The following is a 12,690-nucleotide window of genomic DNA, read 5'->3' as shown; positions in this document are numbered from 1 at the left end:
AGACTGTACAGATCTAATAATAATAATAATAATAATAATAATAATAATAATGAGGTCATATAATCTTTATATACAGTCTGTGGTGCAGGATACAGACTGTACAGATATAATAATAATAATACAAACAGGGGCGTAGCACCAAATTCTGGGCCCTGTACACTCTCAATGTCAGTGGGCCCCTATCCATGCCAGTGCACGGTCCACAAAAGAAAAAAAAAGGGGTATTTATTTCAAATAAAAAAGCATAAATAGGGTTTTAAGCTACAATCAGATTATATTGATGAATGGTTCTTTCATTCACCACCTGAATTAATGCATTTGACCTACTTGTGCTCAAATACCTAAAACATTAGCCTATATCTGGTTTGTGTACTAACGTTTTGATCCCTGACACTCGTGCAAATTTTGAAAAAACATTTATTCTTGAACAGGGGAACAGGAGACAACTGTACACTCAGAATCAGATCAAATAAGCTACATTACTTTTGTAATGAGAAGGTACAGTAGAAATGAACAGAAAAATATTAAGTTTCAATGTGAAAAAAAGAAGTTGGGACTGGTTTCTGCTTTTTACATCAAAGGCCTATGTCATCTTATCAATAGAGCCTGCGATAGTACAAAATGCCAACTGTCAAATTGTTATTCAGCTTGCAGAAAAAGAAATAAAGCCTTCCTGACACGAGATGTAAAGATGTAATTTACATCCCAGTGAATGCCCACTGACGGGTCTTTTTGTTTGCAAAGTCACTAATAACATCTGTAAAGTCCAATTGTTTGGCTAATTGGCTTTCAATCGACAGAATGGCGAGGCTGTTCAGTCTGTCCTGGCCCATTGTTGATCTCAGGTAGTTTTTAACCAGCTTCATCTTGCTGAAAGCCCGTTCACCCCCTGCAACTGTGACAGGAAGTGTGCAGAAAATTCTCAAAGCAATACAAAGTTCTCCAAAAATGCTCTGTAGCTGCATCTTCCAGATGGCATTAAGGAGCTCAAGAGAGGACAGATTTTTTGGAAATGTAGCATCATATATGGTGCGGAAGTGTAGCACTTCATTTTCAAATTCTTGTGAGAGATCCATCATCACAATTATTTTTGATTGATACTGAGATCACAGTTATTTAACATGATTATTCATTGGCTTTGGTAACATCATGAATTTATTGAGCATTGACAATAGCTTTTAAGCACAGTACTGCACTGCAATGCTGAGGCTTTTTACCAGACAAAAATAAAACATTGATTTATTGTTCAATTAATATATTACTAGTGTGCACTTGAGCCTACAGTGATATTGGCAGGCGATTTACATGTTGATATGCAGTAGAAATATTGCTTGGTGGATCATTTATTAAGTCTCAGCACAGAGTTTCACTTTCAGCTATGCTGTGTTAGTAGACAATAGGCTGTAGCACACACACTGAACCAAAAGGCTAACTTACGTTAAACTGAAACAACTCGCATTTAGGCAGCAGCTCTCTCTCTCTCTCTCTCAGTAAGGGGGGTCGGTGGGGGGAGCTCGCCCCTGAATAGCCTACTGGAACAACGATCTCACCTTGTCTTTGCTCATCTTCAGAGGAGCCACCTGGACTGGTCGCTGCTGCTGCTCCAGCTGCTGCGGCTGCACCAGTGCTACTGCTTGTGTCTGAAACTGGTTAATGTTGACGACTAACGTTAGCTGGCCCATAATTGTCTTTATACGTACTGCCGCAAGCAGCCTGGTTGGGAACTAGCTAAGCTAAAGACTTCACGTGAGCATACAAACATCAGCAGCAGCTGTCTGGAGTGGACTACCTTAACTTTAATTGGACTTAAAGCAAACTAACGAGCAAACTGGGTTCACCTTTGGGAAAGAAAGAAGTCAGCAGCTGCCTCCCCTCATTCTGCCGTCTTTCTTTTTCCTTCCTCTCCTTCTTTTTTTGACACCCTGATTTGTGCTTTTTGTGCAGCATCATGTCTCGCCCCCAGATCATTCAATCTGGGCTCACTGACGTTACACTTGTCACCGGTCGCTGTCAGGCGGACTAAACCATTTTGCGCCTCCAAGAGGGGGCCCCAGAATGTCCCATATGTTGTGAGGACTGTGACATAGTTCATTCTCTCCGTTGATGTTATCAATATATGTAATAACACCAATTAATTGGAGGGCCCAATTCATTTGAAATAAACATCACAAAAAAAATATATATATATCAGGGTTGTCATGGGCCCCTCTCCCTGCTCGGGCCCTGGATAGTCAGGTCCACTTTTCCCCCCACTATGACGCCCCTGAATACAAATAATAATGAGGTCATATAATCTTTATATACAGTCTGTGGTGCAGGATACAGACTGTATATACAGATATAATAATAATAATAATAATGAGGTAATGTAATCTTTATATACAGTCTGTGGTGCAGGATACAGACTGTATATACAGATATAATAATAATAATAATAATGAGGTAGTGTAATCTTTATATACAGTCTGTGGTGCAGGATACAGACTGTATATACAGATATAATAATAATAATAATAATGAGGTAGTGTAATCTTTATATACAGTCTGTGGTGCAGGATACAGACTGTATATACAGATATAATAATAATAATAATAATGAGGTAGTGTAATCTTTATATACAGTCTGTGGTGCAGGATACAGACTGTATATACAGATATAATAATAATAATAATAATGAGGTAATGTAATCTTTATATACAGTCTGTGGTGCAGGATACAGACTGTATATACAGATATAATAATAATACTAATAATGAGGTAGTGTAATCTTTATATACAGTCTGTGGTGCAGGATACAGACTGTATATACAGATATAATAATAATACTAATAATGAGGTAGTGTAATCTTTATATACAGTCTGTGGTGCAGGATACAGACTGTATATACAGATATAATAATAATACTAATAATGAGGTAGTGTAATCTTTATATACAGTCTGTGGTGCAGGATACAGACTGTATATACAGATATAATAATAATAATAATAATGAGGTAATGTAATCTTTATATACAGTCTGTGGTGCAGGTTACAGACTGTATATACACATCTAATAATCATTGCTGGGTAATATAACCGTTACAGGGTGCAGTACCGTCTGTGGCCACAGCCGCCGTTAACCTGCAGAGGGGCGCCGTTTCCCCCCTCCACCGGAAACAAAGAAAACCGAATAAAAAACAAAGCGGACGTGATCCGTGTGTGAAAGTGATCGTCTGAGAAGTTTGGGGCGCTCAGAGTCAAAATCAATCTGCAGATGATAATTTTTTGAAGTTTCGTCATATTTTTGTTCATATTTCTCAAAGATCTCTGCTGTCTCTTTAAATCGGCCTGTTTGTCATCATGGAGCTCCGCCCCTCCCACCGGGCGGGGCTGGTGACTGCAGCAGAACACACACCCGCGTACACACACACACACACACACACAAATCATCATCATCGTCCAGCCATCATCTCCAACCCGGACCGTCCTGCACACTGTGTGACTGCACCCAGCAGCATCCAGGAGCCCCGAGCGACCGGTGAGTGTTTTACTGAAGCTGTGTGTGTGTGTGTGTGTGTGTGTGTGTGTGTGTGTGTGAGAGAGAGGGACAGATCAGCTGTTTTTGGTGTTTGGTTGATTCAGCAGAAAGTGCTGATATGGTCGGATGAGTCCTCGTGCAGCGTCTCTCGTTCACCTCTAAGTAGCTCTATTTACTGCAAATAAACGTTATTTTATGTAAAATAAAATAATTATCACATTTACATCCACAGGTTCAATTCAAAACAGAATTTAAAAAACGGAGGATTTTTTTGATTGCAAAAAGATTGTTCAAACAAAATCAAAATAAAAAAATTAAAATAAAAAAAACCAAAACAAAATCAGACAGAAAACACAGTAAACATCTGTAAACAAGAGAAATAAACGAAAATAAACATGATAAAATATAAATAAATACATATAATGAAGGCAGAGTTTTACTTCATCATTTCAACAGTTTCACCTTTAAGTTCCCTGGAAAAATGTGTCGACTTATTTTATTATTAGAGTTAAATATGAATTTGGTTGGAGGAGGTGCTTTATTCACACCAAGAAGTGTTTATTATAGACAACTTTACTCTGCATGAGTTAACCCTTTAAAACCTGCAGTGACATCACTTTTCTCTGCTGCATTCAGATGCCTTTCATAATATTTAACCCTTTGAAACCTAAACAAACCTGCTGTGATTTCTTTCAAAAACATGTAAAAAAGCAATGAGCAACTTGGTAAGAAATGGTCCATAAATAGCAATAAATTAGATCTCGATTTTTTTTAAAAGTAAGAATAAATGTCTAACCCAGAAAAAAAGAAAAAAAAGAATATTTATATTCATGATAATACCAGACATATTTAAAATGATGTTACAGAATGATGATGAATTTTTAATAACTTTTTGTAGGTCTTGTTTGTCTTGCTTGGTCTGAGGTCACAGGGATGGTGCCTGCTGTAAAGTCCTCTGAGGCAAACTGTGATCATTGGCCTTACAAATAAAATTAGTTAGAATCGTTTCTCTATAATTTCCTTTCTTTTTACTTTTTTGTTTGCTCAGTTTTATTTTGGTTTGTTTGCTTATTTTTGTACAAATTTCCAGTAATGTTCTCATACTTTTCACTAATTTCTTGCTAATTTGGAGGAAATTTCTTCATCATTGCTCATTGTCTTTTTCTCCATGTTTTTGAAAGAAATAAGGCAGTTTTCTCAGGTTTCAAATGGTTAACCCTCCTTAAGACCCCAGTGAGCCAAACTTCTGTATTTGTCCCCCTGGACCCTGTTGTTGTTGTTGTTGTTGTTGTTGTTGTTGTGGAGAGGATCCAAACAGAGACAGAGAGCTTTCTGTGAACGAGTTTAAATCTACATCTGTGAGTTTGATTGTGTTTCTGTGGACTTTGAATGAAGTGAGTTTTCTGATAATAAACGGACTGATTCTTTGAATGTAGCTGGTCCTCTGATGGAGATTTAAAGTCTTTAAAAGAAAGCGCGCTCTCTGTCGGGATCCTCTCCACCAGTCTGATCCTATCAGAGACAAAAACTAACTCTGACTCAGCAGGAGGATTTCCATTACAGATTTGCTCAAAACTGAAGCAATATTTTGTGGATCTGAGTGATGTCATGTGACTTCTCCTCTGGTGATAACATCTCAGTAACCATGGCGACGAATATTCAAAACATTAGCAGCTTTATCTCTATTGCAGCCACCGCGCCAGCCGTCATTATTTCCAATCCAAGGCCACGTAGGCGTGTTATGGAGTCCACAATTAGTCCACGATTTCACAGAGGAATTGTGGGTTAAAAACGTTCTCAGAGTTTTTGATGCAATAACAGCTCTGGTAGCTCCTGCTGCATCATGAGGGAGCCAGATCCTACTGACAAGCACATAGACACAGCATCATAGCACTGTCACAGCTGCACTGAAAGTGGTAAATGACATTTTGGTAGCACTTGATAAGAAGCAACACTTTGCAGCACTTTTCATTGACTTGTCTCAAGCTTTCGACACAGTAGACTATGATAGTTTGAAGTGTAGACTAATAAGCTCCGGGCTCTCAGAGGAAGCTGTTGCTTGGTTTGCATTTTATTTTTGTAATCTGTCCCAGTGCATTAGGCATGAGGGTCTATGCTGTGATATTGTATCTGTCTACAAGGGTGTGCCACAGGGCTCTGTACTAGGTCCACTTTTATTTACTGTTTATGTGACTAATCCAGGACAAATTGTGTCAAATGCCAATTTTCATTTCAATGCTGATTACACTATTGTGTATTGCTGTGCGCCAGCAATGAACTGCTTGACCTGAAACTTATCTTAAATGCAGACAAAACCCGACTTATGTTGTTGACCAACTCAAAGATTTGATCACAGAGTGTACCTGTGATGGTGGCCGTGGATGGAGGAGAGATAGAGGTTGTTGACTCTTACAAATACCTGGGTGTTTTGATCAGTGACTTCCTGAATTTTAAACCACATTTGTTGCACCTGGTGAAAAAGCTGAAGTTAAAACTGTGTTTTAAAGACAGAAAAAAAAGGTTTCCACTGCAGTTTGGACAGATATGGCTTTTTACAGCTCATGCCAGCAGAGAAACTATTTTGAGATAAATGGGAGTTTTTTTGTTTTTTTTTAAATTGTTGTGTTTCCATTAGGTGTAATTTATATTCACATTTTCAATTTGTGCACTCTGAGGGGTTAATGGAAACCCACCTCCTGACTCTGTGCTGCAGCACTCACTCTCAGTGCCCAACCAGTTTGATAATGGTCCCATTAGAAACAAAAACATTCGTATCAGCTGGTCAACAACGTGGAGGAGTGGTCAGAGAAAACGCTGCAGCCTGACTGTGTTAGCAGAGTGCAGCTTGTGCAGCTGCATCCGACCGGTCGGTGGTGACCTCCCGGTCTGAGTCCAGTCTGGCAGCAGTTTGGTATTTTGGTGGAGCTCCAGAAAACGCAGAGAGCTCTCAGAGTGCTGAGTCAACTGCTGTCAGACTGCCTCATTGAACACACTCAGACTATCAGACCATTAGACCATCGGACTATCAGACCATTAGACCATCAGACTATCAGACCATTAGACCATCAGACTGAGAGGCCTTCAGACCTTCAGACCATCGCTCTCCTCAGAATCCACTGAGCTGCAGACTCTAAAGTAATCTATTTAATATTTAATAATTCAGCATGTATTACTTTACAAAGTTCCTGGAACAATGTGGATCTTTTTGTGACAACGCCTGTGTTTAACCCCTTAGTGCCCGCGTTGATATCACACACACTCGGATCGCTCTGCACACAAAATATACTTTTCAAAATCAAGCTTTAAAAAATATTATATATTAAAAGGATTGTCTTCTTTCATTGAGTTTTGCTTTTTAATCAGTCCTAATCATAAACATTGATATCAATTTTCAGAACTTTAACCCTTTAAATGCCAGGTTTTTGTCATCATGCCACAATGTTTTTAGATGAAATACTGAATGATGTCAGTCTCCTCCTCCTCAGTGCGTGAGTGTAGCTGCTGACAGTCTGGGATATGTCAGTGTGTGAGTGTAGCTGCTGACAGTCTGGGATACGTCAGTGTGTGAGTGTAGCTGCTGACAGTCTGGGATACGTCAGTGTGTGAGTGTAGCTGCTGACAGTCTGGGATATGTCAGTGATCAGCAGCTACATTGACTGTGACAGGTCACGTAGTGGAAATAGCATGTATTTCCTCCATATGCCAAATATGGTCAACATGACCTCATCAGGTGGAAAATAGTCAAAATGACAAATTCAGAGTCAAAAGCCCAGAATGACACCCAGAAATAATACAAGTCCTGTTTTTCTGCTCTGGTGGCTGCGGGATCAAAAATGTCAGTTTGAATGGGTTTCAATGGAGCACCACAATGTTGATGTTGTTTTTGTTGTTGTGTTTGTTTTGTTGATGATGATGTTTTTGCTGTTGTTGTTGTTGTTGTTGTTGTTGTTGTTGTTGTTGTTGTTGTTGTTGTTGTTGTTGTTGTTGTTGTTGTTGTTGTTGTTGTTGTTGTTGTTGTTGTTGTTGATGATGATGTTGTTGTTGTTGTTGTGACTGTTCACCAGGATCCAGTGAACTAACCAGCCGTTTCCTGTCAGCTTCCAGCTCATTGGACGGAGATCAGGTACAAACACCTGATGGGTTTTCCATCAACGTGGATTAAGGAAAAGTCTGTCTTATTTTAATAAGTCTCACAAGTTTAAGTCAGAGATCTGTTCCATGAATGTGGCTCATGTGAGTCCCTGCTCAGTAACCATGGTAACCCAGCTCAGTAACCATGGTAACTTATGCTGACAGATAAGTCTGCTCCCTGGCAGGATAACTGTCATGCTTAGTTAAGCCGAATGTTAGCAAATCTTAAAACAGCTCCGTACCGCAGCCGACCTGCACTTCTGTCTGTTTCAGACGTTTTACTCACAATTTAACCAAACACGATCAACGTGTCTGATTTAGTTACAAAGAACATAATAAAAACAAAGTTTACAAAAAATCATCTTACTACTGTTACTGTCCTAAAAAGACAGTAGATATTTTGATATAAGTCAGTCTATTTAAGTTAATCCTCATTTTATTCCCAGCCACCCTCGTTTTTATGATTTCAGACTGTAGGCTCATTGACAGTCTATGTGTAGGCTGTGATGTGGCGATGCCCCATTTCCCATCATGCCTTGTGATGGACTGAGTTTATTATGGTTTGTAGTTAATTTAGCTGTTTTATATTCCAAAATGCAAATGTCATTCTTTGTTAGTGTTCATAGTTTGTCTGTTCAGAACATGGTAGTTTATGATGAGTATTATCATCTTTATGATAGTTTTTAATTTACACCATGAACAAGACGGCTGAGAAGCCTCAGCACTATAATAACTGGGCATAATTGATCAAAACATGAGGAACTGATATAATTAAATAACACTGTCTTTTTTCACTGCAAATGCAGAAAATTTATGTCAGTTCTCCGCTAAAATCATTTTACACACATGAAATTATTTAGCCTATTGATAATACAGAAAGTCATAAGTCTAATCTGGCTGTTCATTTATCATCAAATACAAATGAAAAATAAGTAGGTGTGTATTTGATGCATTTAGTGAGGCTCTGCTTTTTTACTTTTTCAGGTAAGTGTTCTCGAACTACGTTGATGGAAACTTCCTCTGCATGTTTATTATGTTTCTGACCAACCAGAATCTGCAATCTGCTAAAAACGTGCTAGCATGCTAATGTGCTAACATTTTAACATGCTTACCTGCCAATGTGCTAACCCCATGTTAGCATAGCCTGCTAACATTTGTTGACTGTAATGCTGCGTTCCAGTCAACCAGGAAAAAGTGCACCGCAACAGCCGCTGAAGTCGAAGCTCCGACTCGGAAAGTCGGAAAAAATCTATTCCGACTTCATCGAGATTCGCTCATCTGACGTCACGCAACAATAGTGGCGACCACTGAAAAGCCACAGCAACGCTACAGTAGCGTTCGTAAGCTATATATACAGTAGTATATAGCTATATAAGGTACCCGGAAAGATCGACTTCCGAGTTGATTGGAACGCAGCATAAGCAGCTGATGAGAACATCTGGGGTTCTGCAGGGAACTTAGTCACACGGTATTTGGGCACATGACCCTGACATGTTCAAACACGTTTAAGTTCCTACAGTCCATCCTGAAGGAACGCGGATGATGAACTTCATCACAAACCGTCCAACTGATGTTCTACTGTTCTCATGTTCCGCTGGGTTCCTGGTCCAGGATGTTCTCAGGTGTCTGCAGTCAGATCCAGAAGGACCGGCTGAGGGCGTCCGGTGTGGGCTCGGTCCAGCAGGCCATCCACTACCTGAACCAGGACTTCCAGGCCTTGAAGCAGGACTGTCTACAGAACAGATCCTTGTTTCAGGATCCAATGTTCCCCGCAGAACCCGCCTCACTGGGCTTCAAGGAACTCGCACCGTTCACCGCCAAAACCAGAGGGGTCGAGTGGAAGCGACCCACGGTAAGAACAGAGACATAACACGTTCTCACAGAGACAAAATGTCTTCACAGAGACAAAACATCTTTACAGAGACACAACACATCCTCACAGAGACAAAATGTCCTCACAGAGACACAACATGTCCACACAGAGACACAAAACGTCCTCACAGAGACACAACATATCCTCACAGAGACAAAATGTCCTCACAGAGACACAACACGTCCTCACAGAGACAAAGTGTCCTCAGAGAGACACAACACGTCCTCACAGAGACACAACACATCCTTAAAGAGACAAAATATCCTCACAGACACACAACGTATCCCGACAGAGACACAGAACACCCTCACAAAGACATAGAATGTCCTCAGAGAGACAAAGAATGTCCTCAGAGACATAAAACATCCTCACAGAGACATAACATGTCCTCACAGAGACATAGTACATCCTCAGAGAGACACAGTGAGGTCTGTCCAGGATCCTGTCAGGTGATGATGACTCGGAGGACATCAGAGGACACGTGCAATTTGTTGCCCCACACAGTCCTCTTTGTCCTCTGTCCCTGAGATCAGCTGACTGTCTCACTGCTGTACAGACTCATTGTCCTCTGTCTGAGGCCTGTGATTGGCTGAAACAGATGCTGCTTCGTACGGCATCCTGCTGTTTGTGGCAGGGGGGAGGACAGAGGAAACGTCTCGTCTCAGTGACATACACACTGTTGGGTTCCTGCACATGTTCAGCGAAACCTGTCTGCAGTTTCCTGGATATCGACCTATCAGGCGGCCAGCTGCAAACAGATGTCACTGAGCGTGTGCAATAACCTGACTGTGTGATGTCACAGAGACAGTAATAGTAAAGACGTTCTGACCCTGAGCAGGACCTTACGAAATGTTAATAAAACAGTCTGACTGTTTTAGAGGAACGTGACGTCTAGTGATGTCATGTGATGTCATGTGACATCGTGTAATGTCATTTGATGTTGTGTGATGTCATGTGACGTTGTGTAATGTCATGATGTAACCCAGGAGGGCGTTTCTGATTGGCTGTTTCAGGAGCTGACAGAGAGCCCTCAGTTCATTGTGGGCGGAGCAACCAGGACAGACATCTGCCAGGGAGCGCTAGGTAAGTCATGTGACCTCACACTGCAGTCTGAGGGGAACCTCCCTGGAAACGGTTGCTAAGAGACCAGCTGACTGTTTGAGTCAGACCGTAAACACAGAGTTCAACAACACTCACACACACTGCTAAAATATTTCATATAACTCATAATAATATATTTTATTTATAGAGCACTTTTCACAATACTCAGAGACGCTAAACAAAGACAAAAACAAAGTTAACTAAAGTCAGTAAAACCTTCAGAAAAAATTAAAACAAGATCAGTAAAAGTAAGACACTCTTGCATGAAATGTGGATAAATCAAATATTAAAAGCAGATTTAAAAAGGTGGGTCTTGAGGTGGGATTTGAGTGTTGAGGTCAGTGCAGTCTGGGAGGGGTTTAAGGGGTTTAAGGCTCTGTCCCCCCAGGTCCGACGCTCGGTCCTGAGAGGGGTGGAGAGGAGGTTGGCATCAGAGGAGCTGAGGTTTCGGAGGGAGTGTACGGGTGGAGCAGGTCAGCGAGGGAGGGGGTGCCGGGGGCTTTGAAGGTGAGGAGGAGCAGTTCGTACTGCATGCAGTGAGGGATGAGGAGCCAGTGGAGGTTCGGGAGGATGGAGACAATGTGTTTGTGGAAGAGGTTTGAGTGAGGAGTCAGGCAGCAGAGATTTGGATATCCCGGAGTTTATTTAGAGCTTTGGAGGTGGAACCGAAGAGGATGCTGTTACAGTAATCCAGACAGGAAGTGACAAAGGCATGAATTAGGTTTTCAGCGGCTGAGAGAGAGAAGGGCAGACGGGCGATGTTATGGAGGTGGAAGAATGCAGTTTTGGTTATAAGATTAATGCGGGGTTCAAACGTGAGGTTTGGGTCGAATATCATGCCAGGGTTGTGGATGTGAGGGGAAGGGGACAGGGTGGAGTTATCAATGGTGACGGAGAAGTGAGGGGCCCTTCTGAGGGATTTGGGGTTAATTATAATGAGTTCAGATTTATCAAAGTTCAGTTTGAGAAAGTTTGTTTGCATCCAGAGTTTGATTTCAGACAGGCAGTCAGTGAGAGTGTTATGGGTTTGAGTGGAGACTGGTTTGATGTAAAGTTGTACATCATCGGCAAAACAGTGGAAGTGGAGGCCATGGCGACAGATGATATCACCAAGGGGAGGAGGTAAAGGATGAAGAGGAGGGGACCAAGTACTGAACCTCGAGGGACACCGTGGGACAGAGGGGTAGTGGAGGAGGTACAGTTATTGACCTGAATGAATTGTTGTCTGTTAGTGAGACAGGATTTAAACCGGGTTAGGGCCGTGACAGTGATGCTGAGGGAGGATTGGAGACGGGACAGGAGGATAGCATGGTTGATGGTGTCAAAGGCTGCAGAGAGGGAGAGGAGGATGAGGATGTTAAGGTGTCCAGAGTCCAAGGAGAGGAGGAAGTCATTTGTGACTTTGAGCAGTGCTGTTTCTGTGCTGTATTTAGTGTGGAATCAAGACTGAAATGTTTAGTGGAGGTTATTGGAGGAGAGATGGATTTTCAAATGGGTGGCAACAACACAAGTTTTTGATATGAAGGAGAGGTTGGTAGTTATTGAGGGAGTTGGGATCAAGACTGGGTTTCTTGAGGATAGGTGTAATGCAGGCCAGTTTGAGAGGTTGGGTAACAGAGCAAGTACTGAGGGAGGTGATGATGATTTTAGGGATGAGGGGGGAGATAACAGGGAGGCAGTTCTTGAGGAGGCTGGATGAGATGGGATCCAGACAGCATGAAGTTATTTGTGCAGCTGATGTATTTGGACTGTTCCTGGGGAGAAATGAGCCAGAGTATCGAGAGGAATCGGGGGAGTGGGGGAGGGAGGATGTGCAGGTGAGGTGGATAAGCTGCTGGGGATGGAGTCAAGTTTGTTTTGGAAAAAGGAGAGGAAGGAGTTGCATTGGTTGGTTGTAAATGAGTTGGAGATGTTGTCAGGGAGGGAGAGTTTGTTGATGGTGGAGAAGAGAGCTTTGGGGGTTTTTAGAGCCAGAGTTGATCAGGTAGGAGTAGTAGGTGGACCGGGCTGAGTTCAGGGTGTCTTTTTAATCATGGAGGAAGTCAGTGTAGGCTTGAAGGTGAAAT

At 41.6% G+C, this 12,690-nt stretch overlaps 1 protein-coding gene across 1 annotated transcript in view; it reads left to right on the top strand.

Moving 5' to 3' along the window:
- The first annotated feature begins 3,374 nt into the window (after positions 1–3,374).
- Positions 3,375–12,690, top strand: part of LOC121939265 (calpain-1 catalytic subunit-like) — a 31,959-nt gene continuing 22,643 nt past the window's right edge. Inside the window, exons 1-4 of the mRNA XM_088075099.1 lie at positions 3,375–3,519; positions 7,584–7,642; positions 9,262–9,502; positions 10,537–10,606. Of these exons, the coding sequence (XP_087931225.1) occupies positions 9,263–9,502; positions 10,537–10,606 (310 nt within the window). The 5' untranslated portion in view covers positions 3,375–3,519; positions 7,584–7,642; position 9,262. The remainder of the gene's footprint in view (positions 3,520–7,583; positions 7,643–9,261; positions 9,503–10,536; positions 10,607–12,690) is intronic.

The sequence above is a fragment of the Plectropomus leopardus genome, chromosome 3 (assembly GCF_026936395.1).
Source record: "Plectropomus leopardus strain MGB_pleo_1.0 chromosome 3, ASM2693639v1, whole genome shotgun sequence".
In the NCBI taxonomy this organism is placed as follows: domain Eukaryota; kingdom Metazoa; phylum Chordata; class Actinopteri; order Perciformes; family Serranidae; genus Plectropomus; species Plectropomus leopardus.
The sequence above is the reverse complement of the archived record's forward strand: the minus strand, read 5'-3'. Positions and strand labels throughout refer to the sequence as shown.